Genomic DNA, 21585 nt, shown 5'->3' on the forward strand with positions numbered 1-21585 from the left:
CTAGGCCATGATGGAGTGAAACAGCAAGTCATGGTTTATTTACAACGATCATACATAGTTACGATGCTATAAAAGCACCAACATACAGCAACAGAAACAATGCAGGATTTTCCACGAAGGGTCTTAATTCCAGCCGCTTTCACCATCCGCAGACGGAGACAATGCCGACTTCCAAGCTTTTATCTGCTTCATCTGAAGCACTAAATGGTTCGAGACACTCGGGAACTGAACTGACAGGTATTTCTCCAACTCAGTGCTTAAACCTTTCTTGGATAATGTACGAGGATCTTTGCCATTACGAAGCTGAACTTTTAAAGGTCTCTAGTGCATGAACTAAAACTAAACTGAAAATATTGGACAACGTCTCACATCTTCTTTGCACAACATTTTGATATTTCTGACCAACATTTCATTACGACACATGCTTCATATGACTGAAAACAAGCAATCAAGATTAAATTTTCTATGTATATAAACAGACTGTTGAGCGTACAGCATGACAGATATTTTTTTCTTTTAATTCGGCTTCTTGCCATCTCTGTAAGGGCAATAAAACTATAATCACAACACAATATACTTAATTAAATGTATGGAGTATTTATTGCTAGCATAAAACGTGGCAGATTCATCTACAAAAACTGAAGCATTTATGTTTTCCACACAAATGTGACCACAGTTATAAGAGAAATGTTTGAAGAGCTGCTTTTGTGCTGTTTGTAAAAGTATGTATCATAAATTCCACTCGATGCTGCTACGTATATGTTATGAACTTTCTATGTGTGCTGACTTTCCACCCATCCCTGCCTGTCCACCTCCTCTACAAGCCCACGGCTGCATTACATTCACAGCAGAGAAAAGACAGACCTCTCACACCATCATCTCCACTTCGCACATAAAACACACTCACAAAATGCTCCAAGCTGTTTTAGATAGAGCAGAATTCCAAAACCTGCATTGTTTTCCTGATCTCACAAAAGATTTCCTTTTCTTCCTAAGATTTTGCTAGGAAACGAAAGGCATGTAAAAACTCTGATTTCCATTGTCCTGAGTCAGGGCAGTCGAGCTCTTGTGTCCATAGTGCTTAACCACTGGACCGATGGCAAACGACAGAGTAATCACCTTACAGTGTTCCTGGTGTTCCTGGAAAAAAGACCTGCTCACTGCAGAGAAAACCCTCACAACTAATCCTGTAGCACATCCCTGTCTTTCTTCTTCTTCTCTTTTCTTTCATATCTGTAAAGGAATCAACCAAGATAGAACATATTTGTTCATTTTTTTAACCCCCTCCATCTTCCATCATGTTTGTATGTACAATATCTTTGTTTAAAGCGAGTGTGCAAAAATAACAAAGGTCTATTATATAGAACACATTTTACATCATTAAAAACCATGTTTCAATAACCACCACTGTGCACAATGATTTAATGTTTATGCCTATAACAGGTTATTAGGAGAAGAGTTATCCTGAAAAAGAAGACTGTGAAGGAACAGTTGTAAATGTTTTGTAAAAATGTTGAGGGCATGAAACGCTGCATAATGAGAGAAAGGACCACAGGCAGGTGGGTCTCGCTTGTTAAATAACAAAGAAAAAAAAAAAAAAAAAAAGGAAACGGAAAAAAAAGCTGATTCACAAATGAAGAAAGCAAAAAAAAAAAAAAAAAAGATGGTGCTGCACATTTTTCTTCTTGGAAATTTGCTAATAAGGAACAGGAAATCTTCAGATATTTTCCTGTTTTATTTAGTTTTACACATCCAGCTGACATGAAGGAGTAGGAGTGACGTGAGGACCCCTGCTGGGTTCTTCACATTTCCAGCGTCTGAACAAACAAATAGCACTTAGAACAAAGTTGCTACCAGCTGCAGACCAGGACATAAAATCTCCACCTGCACAGGAAGACAGTGTGCTACAGCAAGAGGGGTCAGCAGTCAGCTTGCATTTTATTCAAGACAAAGACCCTGTAAATTTATTACAAAACAAAAATGAAAAGTAACATCGTACAGAGCTGTTCTTTCCTGGGTTCAGTTTCTGTTTTTTTTTATCTTGTTTTCGGACATGAAGAATAAGAATAAGAATAAGAATAAGAATAAAAGAAAATAAATAACCTTTATAGAATAAAAAACTTTTATTAGTCTCTCAGTGGGGAAACTGATTTGTTGCAACAGTAGAGGTGCAGTAAGCAGAAGCACACAGGTGATATAAACAAGAACAGACACACAAAAAATAACATGTCCAGTATCTGGTCTGTAGGGTGAGTATGTACAGTATTTAAATATGTACATAAATATGTATATAAACATGTAAATACAGTTTCTATGTGTTCATTGTAAAGTGTGACAGCAGCAGAGAGGAAAGACCTGCGGTATCAGTCTGTCACTGAAGCTGCTTTCCAGACCAGACAGGCCATCCTGCAGGGGATGGGACTCATGGTCCAGCATGGAGGCCAGTTCTGCCAGGACCCTTTTTCTCACCTACCTCCTGCACTGAGTCCAGAGAACAGCCCAGGACAGTGCTGGGCTTCCTGATGACTTCTTCCTCTACCTCTCAGTGATGCTGCTGCTCCAGCAGACCACACCGTACATGATGACTGATGCCACCACAGAATCATAGAAGGTCTTTAGGAGTGCCCCCTTCCCTCCAAACGACCGCAGTCTCCTCAGAAGATAGAACTGCTCTGACCCTTCCTGTACAGTGCATCTGTGTTGTGAGTCCAGTCCAGTTTATTGTTTAGCTGAACACCCAGGTACTTATAAAAGTCCACTCTCTCAATGTCCGTTCCCTGGATGTTCACCGGTGAGGGGACAGCAGACCGATGTCTGTGAAAATCCACCACCATCCTCTTGGTTTTCCCTGCATTGATCAAGAGGTGGTTTTGCTGAAACCAGTCCTGCATCAGCCTTTTGTAGTCCACGTCGTCGTCCTCAGTGATCAGTCCGACAATTGCAGAGTCATCTGAGAACTTCTGCAGAACGCAGAAGATGATCATGGACACTCCAGACTGGCCCAACAGGCCATTGGTGGCTCTATGTAAAGGCCCCATATCCTTCCTATGTAGAAGTGTTTTGTGAGTCATGAATGAATCATTTAATACTCAAGAATCACATTGCTGACTACTGCTAGCTAGCTAACTGCAGAGCTGACAGAAGAGACCAAACAATATATCGCTATGATGCAACTGTAAATCTAACTTGTAGAAATTTATCAAACTAATCATTGTAATAGTGGAAACAGCTTGTGTTTCTCCATTTACCTGTCAGACCATCACTGTTTCCCTCACAAGAGAATTACTGACTAGCTCACAGTACGTAGCAATGCTCCACTCACAGCACATGTGAATCACTCCCTCACCTCCTCCCTTCCTGTGAGCTACGAATTAAAGTATAGATCGCAGTATCCTGCAGCTGACTTGTAGCATGAATGAATCAGTCAGTGGTAGCTCACAGTTTGCAGTCTGGCTCAACTCAGTATGTACGAATCACTCACCTCCTCCTTCCCAGTTCTCAGCTACAGCTTTTCTCTCGCTGGTAGAAGCTCTGCTCCATAGTCTGAGTGTTGCCATAGAAAGAAATTCAGTCTAAATGTTATATTTGTCTTGCAAAGATAATTAGTAGACTAAAGAAAAAACTATATATATTCAGTTCCTTCGGCTTAAACTAGAACTTTAGAGCCTGACTCGCTAATTTTTGCTGCTGCAATTAATAATGTTAAGAAAGAGTGGAATGCAATAGAGACTTTAATCCTTTTGTTATGTTATTAACTGAGATTAGAAAATAGATTTTTGAGGAAAAAAATTTGAATTATTAAAAATAAAAAGAAAACTGGTTTTTAATGTTTACCCTTTGATATCCCATATTATGACCTCATGAAAGGAAATACCCACTGCTCCCAGTAGTGGATACTGTCATTGACCTGCCCTTGGCTAGCTGAGCCTTCCCTCTAAAATCACTGAGCAGGCGCCAGTGAAAGCCGGATCCTCTCCCAGAGAGCGGAGCGTGGACACGTACCAGTCATGAACATTTAAAGGTTCAGAAACAGAAACAGCCCGTTCTCAGTAGAGCTCACTAGAGCCACTTTTGGAATGGCTGACGTAAAGGACCAAGGCTGAATTTGGGGTAACCAGTGTTGGGCAAGTTACTTTAAATTAGTAACTTAGTTACAGTTACTAGTTACTCCTTCCAACAGTAACTTAGTTACTTTGGTTACTCATTACTTTCAAAGTAACTAGTTACTAGAGAAAGTAACTTTTTTCCATCCTACTACAAGTGCAGTGCGCCATCTAGTGATATACATGTACAACTGCAGTAGAGCAGTGTAATAATAAATCAAACATGATAATGTCTCTTTTCCTCTCATTTATTTTATCCTTCTATTTTGATACTTTTCTATTGTTCCCCACCTTGTACAAATGCACACACATTATTTTGGAGTTGATGTGGCACATTGCTTGATTTAAAAAAAACTTGATTGTACCCAATAGTATTACGATGAAGCAGTGGATCAACACAACACAATATACAGTATGTTGAAACATTTGATTGATATTCATGTTGTCTTTTGCTGACACAAAAGAAAAATAATGCGCATATTTCCATGATAGAAAGCCCACGCCTGGGCTGTGTTCACCTGCTGCCATGGTTGTTTTCTTGTTTTCATTCACCTGGATGTCGACTGGCGGTCACATGCTCTCTTTCTCTCTCTCTCTCTCTCTCTCTCTCTCTCTCTCTCTCTCTCTCTCTCTCTCTCTCTCTCTCTCATCCTTAAGTAGCGAATAACGAGTCTTTTTAAATCACAATAACGAGTAACGCGTTCCTGCTTTTTACAAACTAATTAGTTACAGCGCAAGTTACTGTAAAATTAACGTAGTTACTGTAACGCGTTACTAAATAACGCGTTAGTCCCAACACTGGGGGTAACACACCTTGAAAACAATGTTGCTGGACCTCTGACACCCATATGAAATTGGTGAAAAACTGTATAATATAAGACCTTTAATGTTTGCATTTAAATGCATCATCGTGTTTTACAAATCCCCTTGTCCTTTTGTCACAAAACCATGGTGACAAAATGTCGACAGAGCAGAGAAAAAGTTGACATGTGAACACATTTCGCATGATATAATGTGAAACAAGACACTTTGAAACTGTGTGGAGCAATTATCACTGGTGAAAACAACTAATTAGAATCAGCATTTGCACACCAGGCTTAGCACGCTAACATTACATCATGAACTATGGGTGCTTTTGCAAGACTGCAAACTTAAAGATATCACAGCTGTCATGGTGATGGTATTTATTATAGAATTAAGCCTTTAGGCAGGAAACTTTAGGACGAGCGCCAGGGGTCACTTCCAATGATGGGAGAGGTCATTGCATCTCATTGGACAGCTGCCGCCCACCTTAAGCTGGGCAGCCCCCAGTCAGTAAGGTGCCATCCCCTCATGGGCCTGCCTGCTTCACTAGAGAACCACCTCCACAAGCAGACCATAAATTCTGCACCAGGCAAAAACATGCAGAAAAGAAAGAAGTGTCCAGCTCTCTCCCAAGCTGGAATGTCCTGGACTCACTGACCTGCAGCAGATTGATGATGCACGCAAGACTGCTGACACTGACAGGGAACTGACCCGACTGAATGTTGACGTTACCTGCGTTCAAGACCCAAATGGCTGACATCAGAGAAAGCTCAGGGAAGTGTTTGGATGAGCCAAGGCAACATGGTGTTGGTGTGAAGGCTAGGGGGGAAGACAGGGCGGACCAAGGAAGGAGCGGGCAGCGGCTTCGTTTCATTGGAGGAACTAAGAATTTTTTGTTAACCAGCGTTAACGAAAAATCCTAAGGCAGAAGTGGTGGCATTGCAACGGAGGCAAACACAGGCTTTGGAGAGGGTTTACCGTCTGAAAAATGGAAATTCACACAAAAAAACAGGAATGTTAAAATCCAAAAGTATTCAGTGTAACAATCTGTAAATGGGCAGCGTAAGGTAAGCCAATGATCTGGTGAAGAGTGGACTGCAGACTGGCTCTTATGTAGGCAGCCTGAGTAGAATCACCATTTAGCACCACCACACCCAGTAGGAGCTCTGAGCCACATAAGAAACAAGAGGAGACATAACAAAATAGAAACCAAACAGAAATGCGATTCCTGACAGTTGGTTTTGCTGTAAAGAACACGCTTGTCACCTTCATCGATCCTCCACCAGCAGGTACAGAGAGGATCCACTTGTCAACATCCTCAGTTAACATCATCAGCATGTAGGCCCCAGTGGCATCTATCTATCTATCTATCTATCTATCTATCTATCTATCTATCTATCTATCTATCTATCTATCTATCTATCTATCTATCTATCTATCTATCTATCTATCTATCTATCTATCTATCTATCTATCTATCTATCTAGTTATTCCTCTATTAAGGAGTTTTATGGTCAGTCAGTAGCCTGCAGAGCTTTTCAGATCTCTCTAATCAAAGTGATTCTAGATGCTGGAAACATCTGAAGGGAGCAAAATAAATAAAAAGATGAAAAAGAAAGATAAATAAATAGACCAAACCAACACCTTGTAAAGTCAGATGGTGCTGAGATGGAAGAAGGGCTGTAATTGCAGTTGTTTCATGTGTGTACCTGTTGTGTCCCCCCCTCCATCGTCCCCCTTCATAGGACGGGAGTGGGCAACAATGCTGCCAGCTGCGGCCTCAAGCTGTGAGCAAAAGCCATTCATTTAAAAGGAGTTTTTGTTCAGCTTAAGAAGTGAAGTGGGAAGTTATTTCTTTGAAGAAGCCCCCTTCTGAAGATGTGCTGATCAAAAAACCAAAAGTTCTGTAATTTGCTGGAACTCCTGGGTTTTTTTTCTCGGTGAGAGGCTGGTGTTGGTCAGCCAGGAATGTTTTCCCCTTTGTTCCTGCACTATGTTTATTATTCACAGTAGATACAAGTCATACATGGTATTTATATTAGTGTGCATATAGCTACTTTTTGTGTTTTCACAGAAATTTCAGTTTAATAAGAAAAAGAATAATAGAAGAAAAATCTGAGGACGTATAGATAAAGTGCATTAATAAATTAACTAGCAAAAAACTGACAGAAATCTGACGGGCTGTCTCGAACCATATTCACTATGAGGATAACTTTTCCATGTTAGCCGTCTTCATTCACATCAGCCAAACATTTGTTTAGGAAAAAAAAGATGTTCAGCAACTTTTCTGGACAATCAGCTCACCAGATGCTTAAATCCTGGTTTTCAGACTTCCCAGAATGTGCCAGAGCAGGCTTACAGTGACTCCCTCTCTGACAAGGTTGATAATAAAATAATAAAAAAAATAAAAGAAAAAATAATAATAATAACAACAACAACACATGTTTACAGCAGAGGAAAATGGTGCTATGTCCAAAAAAAGAAATTTGTAGCTGCACTCAATCAGAGTAGTTTGTTTTTGAGTTGGATAAAAACATTGATCAGAACGCTGCAGCTACAGGAATGTTGCGAAAAAGGAGAGAAGAGAGTCTGAGAAAGACAAGGTCTTGGCATGGTGGCCACAGCCAAAAGTGTGTGTGTGTGTGATTTAAAGGTTGGGAAGCAGAGATGTGTGCAGGGTTCTGGTTGGCTGGCTCTGAGGGGAAAGGCGTGACCTGAAAGGCTGAGACGTGGCTAAAAGATGAAACATAACAACCAAAATAAATAAATAAGTGAATAAATTCTTGAGCAGTTTGAGGTATTAAAGACTGAGATACGGTGCTGAGCAAACATCTGCTTCTGTACTGCTGCTCAGTCTTGCTGCATCCATCATGTCTCCAGCAGAGACTCCTTTGCAGAGAAACTGTCACAGCAAATCACTTCCGCTTCTTTCCATCAGTCTGAAACACAAAGCAGAGAAATATTTATCTAAAACGTGCATGAAGGGGGATCAGCAGCAGCGTGCACTATGGAGTAAACAGATAAAGTGACAGAAATTCATTTCAAAACATTAATATGAATTTTAAAACTAAAGAAAATTAGTTTTTAATTAATATTTTATTCAGTTTATATGTTTGTTTATTTACTATTTTATCTTTATTTGATTAAATTTATATTTTCATTTAGTTTGAAAACTTTAAAATTTTTCATTCATTAATTTATTTGAGTATTTTTAAGTTTTCATTTATTTTTTTCTGCTTTCTAGAAATGATTTGAACACAGTCCAATTGAAATGTCTACATTAGATAAAAATGGAATTGTATGAATTTATTGTGCCACTGAGCAGGTTGTACCACAAACATCCAGCTTTTATTTCATTCTATTGAGTAATTGGCAAAATTTGCCCGAGTGACAATAAAACACTTGTTTTTGTTCCATAACTAGACTGTTTTTTTTTTCAGGCTAAAGAAATAAATATCATTTACCGATCACACCCATTAACTTATTAACTCATAAACACAAATAATGCATCTTGAGCTATGTGTGTGTGCTAAACATCTTAACTACAGGCCTCACTACATGTGTGTGTGTGTGTGTGTGAGATGACAGAAGTGAGTGTGTGACGAAGCCGGTAACAGCCATGAGGCTGGGTTACGTGCCCTCAGCTATCTGTGTGTAGCATCGGTTCGAGGCCAGAAGGAAACACACTGCAGCATTGTTGTTGTTCGGGGGAGGGACAGCCGCCTTGAAAAGGACCTTAATCTGTTGTGTGCAGAGCTGAAGGGGCGAGAGTGGTGGAGCAGTGAAATGATGTCTGCAGAAGAATGACACGGAGCTTTGAGAGGCTGATATGTGATTGTTTGCTTCTCTTCACCCATATGAAAATCTGGTTTGACGACTCCTGTGAATCAGAGCAGCGCTGCACTTGTATGTAAATGTAGTTTGTTCTGGTGCTGAAAGAAGTTTAAAATGAAGTAGAGATGGAAGAAAAGTGATGCTGTTATACGGGATGTATATAAGGTGGCTTGGGATAGGCTACCAAAAATATCACTGCTCTGAGAAATCTGTGGGTTTAAAAGAAGAAATTCTCATGCAACAAAATAGTACATGAAGATGGCTTTTCCACTTGTTCTATAAATAAGACATGATCTGATCACAACTCTTACACAGTTGTGTTTAAAATTTTTTCTCAATTCAAAATCATTTCAGAATCTCTCTCGCTGCTGTATGCAGAAAAAAGATTAAGTAACCTAAAGCAGAAGCTTAATCATAAATTTATAATAAAATAAAAAGGTTATTTTACAACAGACTACAAAATCTGTAGTCTATCAGCCACCGTTTATACTGAGATTTGTATAAGCTGATAGTAATATCATTGCTAAGAACAGGTTGAAATGTAAAAATCCAGCTAAGATGAAAATAAAAAATTAGGTGTTAACTCCCCAATTTAATATGAGTTTGACCAGATTTATTTTTTTTTGCAAAATAATAATAAAATGTTATCATTCATAAACAATAAAATCAGGCTCATGGGGTGGTATTTTCTGCTATTTAGCCTTTATTCTGCAGGGAAACTTTGCCCATAAATAGACCAATTAATAAAAACAAAAAACAAACATGCAAATAAAATGCAATGTAATAAATGTCATTAACTTTCTGCTTTATTAAGGGAATGGGAATTGTCTTCTTTTTTTTTTGTATATAAATAACTTCTGATTTTTCCCTACAGCCAAAAGTCACTTTGCATTTATCCCGTCACATGCAACTCAGTGATTCTGTCATGTCTGCTTGCAAAGAGTTTCTAGAACTTCTCTGGTTTTAATTGACTTTTTTCTGCCTACCATAGTTGGAAATTTCTTGAGACACCTTTGTAGAAACTTAAATGACAATAAAACTTAAAATATGATTTTATTTATAAACATTACAAAAAAAGGGATTAGAAAAAGTTTTAAATTTTATTGTTTTTTTGTGAGTTTCTTCTTAGAAAAAGCTTTTTTTGTTTTTAATTTTTAAAAACATTTTGTGAGTCCTCCAAGTGTCTAGTAACTGAACGGAAGTAACTGAAATGGAATTATGTTTGGTTTGCCAAATGATAAAAGAAAAGAATGTATTTTAGAAACTGTATAAAATATTGTAATGTTAAATAAATTTGCTGTAAAAAAATAATTAAATAAATAAATAAAAATTAAAAACAAAGAGAGAACCTCCTGAACACCGTCCTACGATTTGGTAGAGTAAGAACTCTGTCTGGGTAGACTCATGTCAAGACTGGAACCGTGCTGCCCTCTAGCGGCCAGTAAGCGGTACTGCACCACTCATTGACTGGCGTCTGCATCCATCTGGAAAATGCAGCTTGTGTGTTTTTATATTTGTGTTGATTTTTTTTGCTTTTATGATAAAAATGTCGCAATGCGAGGCTCAGAAAAGACGAGACAACAGTGGTGTTTTAGACAGATAAATGTGGAGCTGCATGGCCCATTTTATCCTGCTGATCAAAGGAGAGAAATTGTTCTCTGCTTGAGGAGAAATGCGGTTTATAGTTGAAGAGATGAGTGATCATTGAAAGTCATTACTGATTCAAGGACACTAGCAGTTATAACGTTGTAGAGAAGATGTTTGATGATCTGAGCATTCATTGATATATTTCAGCTTTAGATGCATTTAGAGTTATTCTTGCTCTCATATAAAAAATCTGGAATTCCCAAATAATATGTCTGTTTTCCCACGTTTAAGCTTTTTTTTTTTAATGGCATCAAGTAAATAGTGGTGGTATGCTGAACATGTTGATGCTTAAAAGGCTTTCTTTTCACTGTGTTCTGATAAAAGTTCATCCTAAACTTCTACCCATGAATGTAGTCAACCCCCTTCAATTTTATTTTTATTGCAAATATTCTTTTACACACTTGGAATGAGCCCAAAGGAGGGGACAAAAAAGACCTTTACGGGTTTATTTTTTCTTTATCTTTATTGAACACAAACATTTCTGGCAGAATGCAAAGTCAAAAGTGTTTTCCTTCTTTCCACAGTTAGTATTCAGTATTTACACCAGGGCTGGTGAGGAGACAGACAGAGGAGCAGCCCACCTTTTTAACCTGCAGCCTGAGAGCTGCTGTTTACAGAGAAGAAGGCTGAAAGAACAGAAGGTTCTGGATCGATGACAGTGACCAGCTGTTGGCAGCGAAGGCTCCTCTGTGACCGAATATGAAAAATATGGATGAAACACAGTTGTGTGGTGCAGTGTGAGACAGAAAACCTTGGAAGGATGCTTTTTTTTCTCCATCCTCTTTAAGCTCTAAAAAACTTGAAGATGTTTTTATTCTGACTGACGTGGTGGAGTCGATCATTCTTGTATCTGTGAGGCATCTAAGCAAAAATGAAAACCTCTGGCTGAACTGATGCTCCTCACAAAATTAATTCCTAATGAGTTTTAAAAGGTTTGAGGTAAACTTGCACACACAATGGGCACAAAATCACAATTTTACAACATTTTGACATTTCTTTAAGGATACAAAAGTAACACAAGGTCAATGTGTTTTATTTTCCTACTATATTTCAGGCAAGGACACATCGGCTGCTTTTCTGTCACCACACAATACAGCTTTTTTTTTTAAGAGAAAGTTTGCAAAACAGGACAAGTTACAGAATCAGTACAAACCACAAAGCGTTTTTCCATTTTTTTTTCCAATTGTGATAACATTCCGTTTTTTGGCAAAGCCTTTGCAGAATATGGACTTGCTGTCCTGAATGCTGATGGTTTGCTACTGCAGACATTCTCATTTCATGCTTTAAGTTGTGGGTGTCATTAATATTCGTTATAATTACATTCATGTTAAATGAAGCTGTGTAAAAAAAGGAAAACTGTATTCAACATCCAGAAATTTCCCTAACTTCCCAGCTTTGGGATCAATAAAAGTATCTATCTGAAATCAACCCGTTCTTGTGAAATTTCCAAACAAAGTGAAAACTTCACATACAAGGAGACAAAGCGTGGCTTAATGAGCAGCTGTGGAATGTGGCAAAAGAAAAAAAGATGGAAATGTGGAAGTCTGAGTGGAGTGAGCGCCACCACTTCGAAGGCACGGTGTCTTTCCAGATTGCTGCATGTTGGCGACGTTACTTCTGTCTGGCCCGAGCTACCAGCTTCATCTTTTAACTACCGGCTCAACTCTATGACAAAGGACACAACGGATTCACACTTCACAGCTACTAGCTTGCGGTCTAAGTAGAAAGAACACTGTACATAAAGAGACGGTCAGAATTACTTTTACTTGCTTTTAAATTCCTTTTAAAAAGCTTCATTTGTTTTTCTTTGACTTTCTATGAATAAAAAGAGGCATTTAAAACATCACAGACTGGTTGCTTGCAGGAAGAAGAGGCCAAATGTACTCATTTAGATTTGCTGAAAAAAGTTGGAGCAATCATTGAAGAGTGCTCATCCTTTACAGACACTGACTCAGCATTTTTTAAACTCTGTTCAGCCAAACTTAGCACAGTTTTTCATAGGAATCCTCAGGACCTCGGATAGTTTGGGCTTTTCAATAGATTTTAAATGTTTTGGTAAAATACGTGCACCTTTGCACATTTGTTTATCTTACCCAGTAAAAACTGAGGACCGGATTTACCAGATGTGCTGGTGAAAGCAATGAATGTGACGCAGGAAAAACTTGATCAGTAGGAAATAAAATTGGCATCATAATAAAAAAACAAAACAAAAAAAACAAAAAACAAAACAAAACTCAAGAACAGTGTATGTGGTGTTTTGGCAGTGTTTCTACTGGTTAGCTATTTTTTAGCTATACCTATAGACACAACAACATATTTCCAACTAAATATTTATCAGATAGGCTACATACAAACAAGCCCCTGAAAAAGCCCTGGATGGTTGGATAGTTAATCTAAACATAAGCAGGGTGCTACTGCATGCAGCATAATCCAGCCTGGTCGGAAAGTTACTGTTCCAACACCTGACCCATTTTCCATGCCATCTTAATGCTGTAGTAATGAAATGACACAAATGCTACAAGTGATGGCTTACTTCAGCCTGGCCTCATGGAAAAGCCGTAGCATTCCATGTCTGTTTTGGATGTTACTCTCCCGTTGTTTTATTCCAACCCAAATGTTGTTACAATGGTGAAAAAAAAAAAAAATTACACATTGTAAACTTAAACTGCCTAGAAATATAGATAATGTGGTATGGACAGATGTAGTCTCCAACCACTTCTCATGAAAGTTTCATCAGTTAAAAGAAGTCGTTCACATTAAATCCAGCTGACTGCCTCTGGGGGTCGTTAGCCTAGCGCTAGCTTCCTTTATCTGCTAAACAAGCTCAATAAATGTTCTTTCTCAGTCTGAAGTCAGATCATTTAAACTCTAACCAAATGTTGAACACAACTATATTAGAGAATACATGTTTCTTTTGTTTAGCCTAGTATAATTTATTCAGCCAATCCAATCTGAATTTCAAATTTCCTGCAACTTCACATTGAGCTAAGTACACAGGGATCAGAGTCAAAGTAGAATACACAGCCTTGCAACAGAAATCTTTTGCAAGTGGGAAATAAATCTCTTATCAGATGAGTGGTCACTGAACTGTGTAGAAATGAAACTGGAACAAAAACTATCAGAAAATGATAAAAGGTGAATCATGTAAAGACTGTTTTTTCTTCTCAATCCAAACCTGCTTAATGACTCAAACACAGGCCCAAATCTGTCAGGTAAACAGCTGGTCCACAGCGCTGGCAGGAAACCTCTGGAAAAGGTGACACAGCTGAGTGTGATCTCATCATGACAGAAGGAACATAAAAGCACACAGGCTGAAGCTGTGCATGTGTGCTGTGCATGTGTGCTGTGTATGTGTTAACGGAGGTGGTTCTGCGCTGCAGGCCTGCGTGTTTCCACTCGCTCCCACCACAGGAATAAAACTGTCTTCTGTCAGTTCACAAGGTCAAAAACTGCAAACAGGAAGCTGATTTAATTGTGAAACAGGAAGGAGAGCTCGTGTACAATGTTGTTGTCACATCTATAACTTAATTAACTTAGAATAGAATAAATGGTAGACTTTATGTCAGCTTTTCATTATATACATCCTGCAGCACCCTGTCCTCCATCGGTCCAGTTCCTTCCATGCAATAATCAATGACCTGTTTTATTTGGTCATTTGACAAAGTTTGGGTTAAGACTGATGACGGACAGTACAGAGAAGAGACTGGTGGCATTTTTTTAATGCTTTAGACACAATTAAAGTAAAATACGGCAGGATTTGTCCTTTGAATTGGGCCACCCTGGTTGAACTGGTCTGATGGATCCAGGTGATGGATGAGTCCAGGTAAAGGAGACCAAATTGTTCCTGACTCAAGTCAACATGCTGGAGTAAATATGTAAATCAGTTTCTGCCCAGGTGATCATCTTTATTAACATTTAAAAAAGAACACTTGGACAAAGTTATCCCAAAATTTGAAGCTTTTTCTTTTGACTTTTTCTACTTTGTTTTTCTAGTTTAACCATATTTATGTTTCCATTCATTCCTAATACCCCCCATGAATTTAGCCCTTTGGGTACTCATCAATAAAAACTGGATAAGCCAGACGTTTGTATGCTAATGCTTTAGAAAAGAAAAAAATAATAATAAAACAAGTAACCTACTAACATTTACAATGTGGTGACTCTCTGCTGTCCGCTTTTTATAGCTCAGGCAACATGATTTCAGTATCAGAATCACATGAAGAAGCATTTTGAGGAAACCAAACCAAAAACACGTACAGTAACCAAAACCAGGCGTGTGATTGGTCTAAAATCTCGCATTTGAATCAAAACATTTTAAAAAGCTAAATAGGCAGTGATTACACAACAAAACAAAACAGAGAGAAGCCCACCATCGTTCCCATGGCGATGACCAAACTGCATAAAGCAAAGTCTTACATACATCTGTGAAATAACGCTGCAGTCCAACCACGTTAATCTACGTAACAGATCCATATTTATCAGCTGATCGACTCTTACAACACCAGAGGATCAATCAGCTGCTTGAATTTAGCTTTTTTTTCAGAGACAAATAGAAGAAACTGATGTAGAAGGAACTAAGGCAAGCACATGAGGACATTTTCCTGCTCAGAAGACACCCATGATTTTTCTCATTTCAGTTGTTTTCGGATTTATCTTTTTCTAATGTAATGGGTGGAGTGTGAAATCATTTTGAGGCTTCAGTGACTGTAGAATCCCCCCCCCCCCCCAACCCTCCCAAACCCCCGAAACTGCCCCCATCTGCCTTCTGCTCTCCGGGCGCTTCTAAGGATTACGCTTTACTTTCGTTGCCGTTGGCCTGCGGAGCCTCGTTGGGGACCGTCTTCACCTCGCCGGTGGCGTTCTTCACCTCCGTCTCGCTTGTAGAGTTATCCTCCTTCACAGTCTTACCGCTAGGGTCCCAACCAGAGGAGGGAGACGGAAACCAAAAAGAAAAAGAAGAGATTGTGTTAGCATCACTAAGCCTCTCTTTCACACTAAACCGTCTGCCTTTGTGTCATTTTTCAAAGAAGGAAAAGAGGAAAAATGGGGGGAAAACATGCAAGTTGCTTTGAGGGAATTTGTTTTCCCTCCTGGAACTGAATGCATTTCACACATAATGGGATCAAGCTCACTATCCTAGCCAGACATCAAACAAGAGTACATGGATGTCACAGCTACTTTCAATGAACAATGAATGCTGATGTGGAATGAGACAAGCCGGTACAGTAGACATGTATGAGGGAATGAAAGGCTGCACCAAAACCTACAACACAGACTACAATTCACAAGAGGATTACATGCCATCTGGACTCAGCTGAGACACAATGGGAAGACACTTTAAAGCACACATAACTGCAGCTGAATAACAACCTGGTGCTGTTTTCTTTCCTCTGCAGCTCACAAATAAATCCAGTCATCCCACTTCTCTGTCTCCTAAGTTCAGCCAGAGAGTTGAACGAACAGCTTTCACGTTCTAAGATCTGATCTCTGACGTGACTTTGAAGCTCAGATATAGTTAGCATCCCACAGAACAGTGGTGGGACATGGAAGCATAGAAACTCTGCAGACGAATCGTGTTTGGAAAGAAGATTTTCCCAGTTGGTGCAGATGATGGCACAAACTAACTATTTCCTCACAAACAGGAGATCGGTTCTGCATGAAGAGCTCAGGCACTGCCCACAGCTCACCTGGGGCGCCACCCTTAAAGGGACATAAATATTCATTTTAATTTTAATTCTGAGCTTTCATGTAGGACCATTATTTATTTAGCTTTGAAGAATTTTAACACATTAATCCACATGTTTTAACATCCATGTGTTAAATGTCCCGTTTACACCATTTCACCTGTTTTTTATCTGGGACCACGTGGCTGCACAAATTCTGTTCAATGTGCAAACGTGCAAATATAAAAGTTGAGTCACCTTCAGAAAAGAGTTGAAACTAACAGCTAATTTCTTAAAAAATGGTGTCATATAATAAAGAATGATTCACAGAGGCATGCAAAGGTTTGGCATGACTTAGAAAGATTAATTTATTTATAAAAGGCATACAGTTCCAGGTGGCCATTATTCTGAGCTTTATAGACCCTATTCATATATAATTTTATATATATATTTTTACATCTTTAGAAACACAAATAAATGCAAAATAAAACTGTGCTAATTTTACATAATTTCAGGCAATAAATAGTTTCTTAGAAAGGACAGGTGATGTGACTTTAAGAGCTTTACGTACTTCTTCACCCTGCAGCCACAAGCTCATCCAAACATTGATGTAGCTCATGATCACAAAGGCCCAGAAGAAGCTGTTCTCAACAGGACGCAGTTTAACTAAGAAGTGATGTTTAGGAGAAACTATGGAGGTCAAATCTGTTTATAGACCAAGAATATTTTTAAGGGTTACTCAGATCATTTTGACTTAAAAATGCTTTTACAGCAGGATGGATTGGTGGTCCAGCTGTGTGTTTACTTTTTTCTGTAAGTCTGCTGAGATTAATTCCGGTTACAAAATCAAATGGAACAGGATTTTACACATGAGAAAAAGATCAGCACCTGGATTGATCTGGGGCTGCTTCTTCAGTTCCCAGACAAAGCTGGCATTTAAACCTTTCAGAAATAATTTTAAAACTGGACCTCAGCCCTGTTGAGAATCTTTTAGATGTGCAGGAGAAGAGCGAGAAGATTCAACTCTGGACAGAAATAAATGTTGCTTAAGCTCACTCAAACAATGAATGCGTGGCTTTTTCATTTCTTCATCAGGCAGTGTAGGATTTACTCTGGAGTCTTTCCTGCATTCTTGTGAGTGTGTCTTTCTCCACTTCCTGGTTAAGCACAGTATCCCACTCTGCCAGGTGTTGGCAGTGTGGACTGAACCAGACAAGTTTCGAGTATGAGGAGAAGTCATAGTCATTTAACTCTAACTTTGATTGTTGTAAAGTTATTTCCCATCGTTAGGTCTTACTGACTTAAGACTGGTTGGTAAAAACACAAGCTTTAAAGGTGCATTATGTTACTTTCTGAAGTTATAACTGTGTTCTGGGCTTGTCTGATGCCACAGTGACATCTATCATTCACATTTCTGGAGCCGTTTCTGTCCAGCAGCGTCCCGAGGCTGAGAAACCAAACTATACGAGTTTTGCATTACGCACCACATCACATGCTAGCAAGCGGATATAAACACACACTGTGGCTGATTCAGCAAAGAAACGCAAGAAGACATTATCGGAAGAAGAGACAGAACAAGAGATAAGACAAAAGTCAACGTAAGACTGTCTCACAGTTCAGGTAGGATGCAGGATAGATGCTGGATTAGCCATCAATAGGGGACGCCACTGAGAACATCTGCTAAACTTCTTTAGAAACTCTTTAACAGTCTGTTTTGTTAATCCCAACAGTTGTAATCACAAAATACAAGATGAGAGGTTTCCAGGTGACCGCCTCTATGTGCCTGATGAATTTCAGTTCCAGTCCTGTGGTCTAAGGAACTTAAAAAGAACTTGTTGACTGTAATAAGAAAAGTTTGTTTGGAGGAGACCAGCAGGTGAAAACCATGGGGGTGGACTCATCATACTTTTGACTTGTGTTGCTGTCAGTGACACAGGAACCATTTTACTGGAAGAAAGAAGAATCTATTCAACTGGATATCAGCGCAAAAGTAAAAAAAAACAGGAACATAGCTTTTTAAAACAGGGAAAACGTCCTTAACACACTTATCTTTAAAGCTCTTACAGGGGCAAAAAGCAGAAATCGATCATTTCTCGACTGAAGGAATTAAAAAATGTCTATGTGGAGAATTAGAGGTGTAGTTTCATCTGGATTATAGCATGATGTCACACATTTCTCATGTCTGTCATACTTTTTGAAACGTGCAGCCGGTCCGTTTACGTTCACATGAATCTCTGCCTCCTCCCTCCTCTCCGAGGCCTTGGCCCTCCCTCCCTATGAAAGGCTGGAGCAGGTGAGCAAAGGCAGCTCATACTTTTGAAACAAAATGGCGGAGAACAAAACAATACGTTCATTTGCAGATGACAGGATCCAACTTTACCTCTAAAAAAGCTGTGGTAGTTGGCGAAGAAGTCATCGGATAAAGAAAGGGACAGAACCCAGATTAATGAGGGCCTTGTATTTCCCACGAGGAGAGCACTGCAAAAGCTAAAGAGGCTACAGTGTGACTTCGAGCTAGCTAGCCTGGACTTTAAGTAACAGCATAAATGTTAGAAGTTACTCCCACATTGTTTTGCTCACTGGGTTTGCACTTTCATTTGCAGACAAGAAGAGTTGGGGGTGGGGGAAGAGGTAAAGGGAGGTGATACTCATGACACACTTTGTTTTGGTCAACAGGCAGAAACAACAGTAAATCTTGTGGTGAAACCATTTAGGTTTTTCCCCTCTAAATATATAAATGAAACTGTAATCCTGCATGAAAAATTAAAAAAATATGTAATTTTTAACTGAGGTAAAGAGATTTTGAATGGGGTGGTTAAACTTTTGCATGGCAGTGTATTTGATATGCTGGTTATATTAAAAAGTGCAGAGATTTAATTTAATCTAAAAGAAAAAAAAGTCCTCAGTAGAAAACCATCACACAGAAATCCAATAAACTCACAAAAAGTCTGACATATGTATTTAGTGTCGGGATGCTAAAGAAGGAGCGCCACATAGATGAGTGGGGGAGATGTGCTTCAGTCCTGTCAGAGGTATGAAGGAGAATCCTGCCAATGACAACTCTGGTTTGCATCAAGCTGATTTAGAGCTGACAGGATCCCTGCTTGCAACAAGCTCTAAACTCGCCACACTCATCACTGACAATCTTTCTCTGGCCATCCGATGAGATGGAAGAGGGATAGCAGGAGGACTGACTGTCAGAAAGCTTCTGTAATTCAGCTTCTGACACAGATTGCTCATCGGCCTCGTGGGAACATCTGCAACCTCCTCGGACCAAAAAAAACAAAAAAACAAAAATCGAATCAGCATCCTGAACACAGCAGCTTCAACTGTCTGAGAGGTTGGTCTATAAACTATACACTACAGATATTACTTTACTTTTTACTCTGACTCTACTTTTTACTCTATTATATGAAAGCTACATGTGCATCAGAGAAAATATTTCCTCTGTTTTAGTCCCTGAACAGGTCTTTCTGATTTTGATTATTAAGCTAATCATTAAATGATTATGGAAGTCGAGGCCGGTCATACCTGAAATGATTTATTTACTGGTATTCAATGGTAGACTGGATCCTGATGTGGTAGTAGGGGGATCGGTTCTGGTCTACTGTCTGGTGGTGGTGGTAGACTGGATCTTGGTTCGCTAGCTCCACATTGCCTGTGGGGCTGCTGATATTGGGTCTGGGTCTGATTTGTGTCCCTCATCTTTACTAAAAGTCAGAAATGTCTCCCTTCCTCTTTATTCTTATGTCTTCCTCTACTAAACCAGACTGGTTCCAGGATCTATTCTCCACATTTTCATGCAGCTACTTTAAAACCAACTTGCAGCTTTGCTAGCCGCCTGTTTAAATTAAACTTGATCAGGTAGCACTAGCTTAGTCAGCACGTGGATACTGAGGTTCTCTTTGAGCATGTTTATAGTTTATTTTCAGCTCCAATGTGAAAATGTTAATGAACTGAGTTAATGTGTAGTCCCTAAATACACTCGCTGGAAACCAAATATTACCTGGCTTCCCCACATTAGTTCAAAGCTAATATAGTGCTACATAGCTTTATGCTAACATCAGGTTAATACCCTAACATAACAGTAGTAGTTGTACAGGAACTGAATCTGTTCGATAAATCTGCAGCCACACGCCTATATTTTTATAAGATGAATAATTAGGAAACTACTATTTACTTTAAACTGGTGCAGTGATACTGGTGATCCATGCAGGTCTAGAAAGACATTTCAGTCCTCCTCTGGTGACCTGCCAATCACTTGAGGTGGCACCTTCCTGAAATCTAAGAAAAAAACTCTTTGCTTTTTTATTTTAAATTATAATGAAACTGTTCTTTTGAGAAAATAATGGAGTTAAGTATTTCTCCTGCTCTCGGCTTCCATAAATGAAAGCCTAAATACACAATCATTAATTTAGTTATGGTTTAGTTTTGTTCAGTTGTCACTAAAGCCAACAAACTTCATGCAGTGTGGACTTTTTCCTGCATTCTGCAGCTTTATACTACACTCTGGCATATGATTTCTATTAGCACAAGCCTTATTCAAACATTATTTAAATAATAAAGCTATTGTGAAAATCTTCTGCAAGAAGCAGCAAACTTTGGAGGCTTTTAAGTACAGATTTTTATTTGTTTTGTCATTTCAGGAAAACTAATTGCACTCAAACTCCCTTTATCTGTTGGTCAAGAAACTCTAAGAAATGTTCTAAGAAATTCACACTCCTGCAATTTCAAAGTGGATCTGGTGTTTTAACAGCTTTAAAACACTTGCTCAATCAGGGGTAGTCTGCACACAATGCTGCAGATGTCAGGATATCCCCACAAGGTTCAAGTGTAAAGGATGACGGATGTCGTATTGCCTGCTTATTTCAAGATTTTAACAACTACCCTTGTGAGAACTATAGTAAAGGAAGGAGGAAAAGATGGTTTCCATGTATATGGTTTTCACACGCTGGCGACCTGGTTGTAAATAAGAGGTGCCACAAGAAAAATGCAGCATTCAGGTAAATGTTAACCATGATGAAGCAGTGACTGGTTGCACAAAGTGAGACCCGAGTGGGAAAAAAATAAGGTGATGAACCACAGGCGAAAGCTCAGTGATTAAACAAGCATGTGGAAGATGAAGGTGGTGGTGGGTGAATGATGACAGGCATGCGCTGATAGCACCCCAGTAGTTCATCCTTCTGTCTTGTAGAGCTGAAAAGCCAAAATCAGGCAACTTTAAAGGAAATTCCACCCTTAAATGTATCCAGAATTAATTAGAAACCTGACATGTGTTCAATCGATCAATGCTGGTTTTCCAGCTTTTATTAAAAAAACATATTTGTTGATGTTATTTTTCTATATTTCCCACAATGCATCTTGATTACACCTTGAAAACAGGTCAGTGCTCTGCCATAAAAACTGGGTGTGTGAAAATAAAGAAATAAATACAGAACCACCAGCAACTTTTTAAAACTGGGGCATGTCTACAATCCCAGCTGCACTCTTTCTTTAAGCTGCCACATGATGTGTAGCTGTAATTAATTCAGGTA

The 21585-nt window shown here is 39.0% G+C and overlaps 1 protein-coding gene across 16 annotated transcripts in view; it reads right to left on the bottom strand.

The window, feature by feature from the left end:
• Positions 1-15136: 15136 nt before the first annotated feature.
• The window catches only part of ncam1a (neural cell adhesion molecule 1a), a 303473-nt gene continuing 297024 nt past the window's right edge, over positions 15137-21585 (bottom strand). For all 16 annotated transcript variants that reach the window (XM_042008023.1, XM_042008028.1, XM_042008022.1 and 13 more), the window contains one exon: positions 15137-15298. In XM_042008023.1, the coding sequence (XP_041863957.1) occupies positions 15178-15298 (121 nt within the window). In that variant the 3' untranslated portion in view covers positions 15137-15177. The remainder of the gene's footprint in view (positions 15299-21585) is intronic.

The sequence above is a fragment of the Melanotaenia boesemani genome, chromosome 15 (assembly GCF_017639745.1).
Source record: "Melanotaenia boesemani isolate fMelBoe1 chromosome 15, fMelBoe1.pri, whole genome shotgun sequence".
Taxonomy (NCBI): Eukaryota; Metazoa; Chordata; class Actinopteri; order Atheriniformes; family Melanotaeniidae; genus Melanotaenia; species Melanotaenia boesemani.